Source organism: Chrysochloris asiatica, unplaced genomic scaffold (genome assembly GCF_000296735.1).
Source record: "Chrysochloris asiatica unplaced genomic scaffold, ChrAsi1.0 scaffold00005, whole genome shotgun sequence".
NCBI classification, from domain to species: Eukaryota; Metazoa; Chordata; class Mammalia; order Afrosoricida; family Chrysochloridae; genus Chrysochloris; species Chrysochloris asiatica.
In genome coordinates, this window is record NW_006408523.1 from 5,629,257 (window position 1) to 5,630,998 (window position 1,742).

Below are 1,742 nucleotides of genomic sequence, written 5' to 3' on the forward strand. Positions count from 1 at the left end.
CATACTACTGGAAGATTTTCATTTCATCCTTATTCTGATTTTTACTGTCTTTTTTTTTTTTTTTGTAGTAAGAAAAGTATCCGAAGATTAGGATATACATACTCGCTTGATGACCCCATCCCCAATCAGACCCATTACAATGATGAGTACAGCTGGAAATCGTGCTCTAAAGAAGATTTGATCTACACCGGAACTGATAGAGGAATCAAAAGGCACAAATTCCACCCCAGTCAAGTAAGGTCTTATCTGTAGGTCTTTTGAGCTCTGGTAGTGTAATGGTTACGAATCGGGCTGTGAACCATAAGGTCAGCAGTTCAAAACTACCAGCCGCTCCGTGGGAGAAAGATGAGGCTTTCTACTCATGTAAAGATTTACAGCCTTGGAAACCCTGTTCAGGGTCGCTATTGGTCGGAACCAACTTGATGGCACTTAACAACAACATTGTAGTATCACCCCTTAAGAATGTGATGCCCAGACCCAGTCTCCTCTACAACCACGGGATTACATAGTCCTTCTCATCCTGCCCCCTTCTCAGGTTCATTTCCAACCACATCCCCTGGTCCTCGTGCACTATGTTTTGTGTGCTCTCAAGTCTCTATACCTTTTAGGATTCCATTATCTCCATCCAGAATGGGCTTATCCTTCCCAGAAACACTGAGCTTAGGGACATCCTTGTCTAATTCCTTTCTCTCCTGGAGAGAAGAAACAGACCCTCTCTGTGTGTTCTATTGACATTGTATGGCCTTCTCTTATCATCAAAGGCCATGCACAATGGTTCTACAGGATTCCACCGGATGCATCCATTGGGTGGGTGTTCAGGTGGCAAAATGGACAGGCTCTATGGCTGAAAAGATGGGAAGATAAGGAAGAGGAAAAAGTCAAGGATTCTGTTCATATTTTAGATGTGGACGGTTGAGAACATGCTGCCGTTGTGCCCTCAGCTGGATCATGTGGGAGGGACAGGTTGGGTGGGGAAGGGCACATGGGAAAATGGTGAATTTAGCTTAAGTCATATCGGCTGATGTGTGTTTGGAGCCTGTGTGAGCTGGGTGAACGGGACACGGGGGAGGCAGACATACCCCATTTAATTCATCGTAATTTGATTCATCGTAACTCCATTTATCTTGTCAATATTTGACCTTATACTGTAAATAACTGTGAAATAATGGGTCACAATGTTACACTATGCATATGTATGCATGTACCAGCACATACGCATAAGCGCAGACTTATCCTTGCTAACGAAAGGACGGCAGTTGGAGCCCATCCAGTCACTCCCAACGAGAAAGAACTAGAAAGTTCTTCTGTAACGATCACAGCTTAGAGAACCCTGAGAGGCAGTTCTGTTCTGTCACATGGGGTCGGGTGAGTTAGAATCAACTTGATGGCACCCAGGAAATGACAGGGGAGTGCTCGTTACAGATTCTAATTCAAAGGTGGCAAGCAGCAACTACCAATCAGTGAAAATAAATGGTAGAATTAGAATATCATCATCCCTTTGTGTCTATGAATCCAGGCACTGAGCAGCAGAGGTTGTGAACTGCACTCCAAGAGAGACAACCATACGTCAGTGCCTTTGTTGTCTTAACAAAGGATTTCTACTGAATCAGTCTCTGGATCCAGCTGCCAATTTGCAGGAAATGCAAGGAGACAGTGGAACTTGTTCAACTGTACAAAGAGTATGTTGTTGTTGTTGTTAAGTGCTGCTGTCAAGTCAGTTCTGACTCATGTTGTTGTTGTTA

The 1,742-nt window shown here is 44.0% G+C and overlaps 1 protein-coding gene across 1 annotated transcript in view; it reads left to right on the top strand.

Annotated features, from left to right (window-relative positions):
* TEX26 (testis expressed 26) overlaps nt 1–1,742 on the top strand; it is a 51,492-nt gene that overhangs the window by 19,299 nt on the left and 30,451 nt on the right. The window contains exon 3 of the mRNA XM_006832049.1: nt 69–234. Within this exon, the coding sequence (XP_006832112.1) occupies nt 69–234 (166 nt within the window). The remainder of the gene's footprint in view (nt 1–68; nt 235–1,742) is intronic.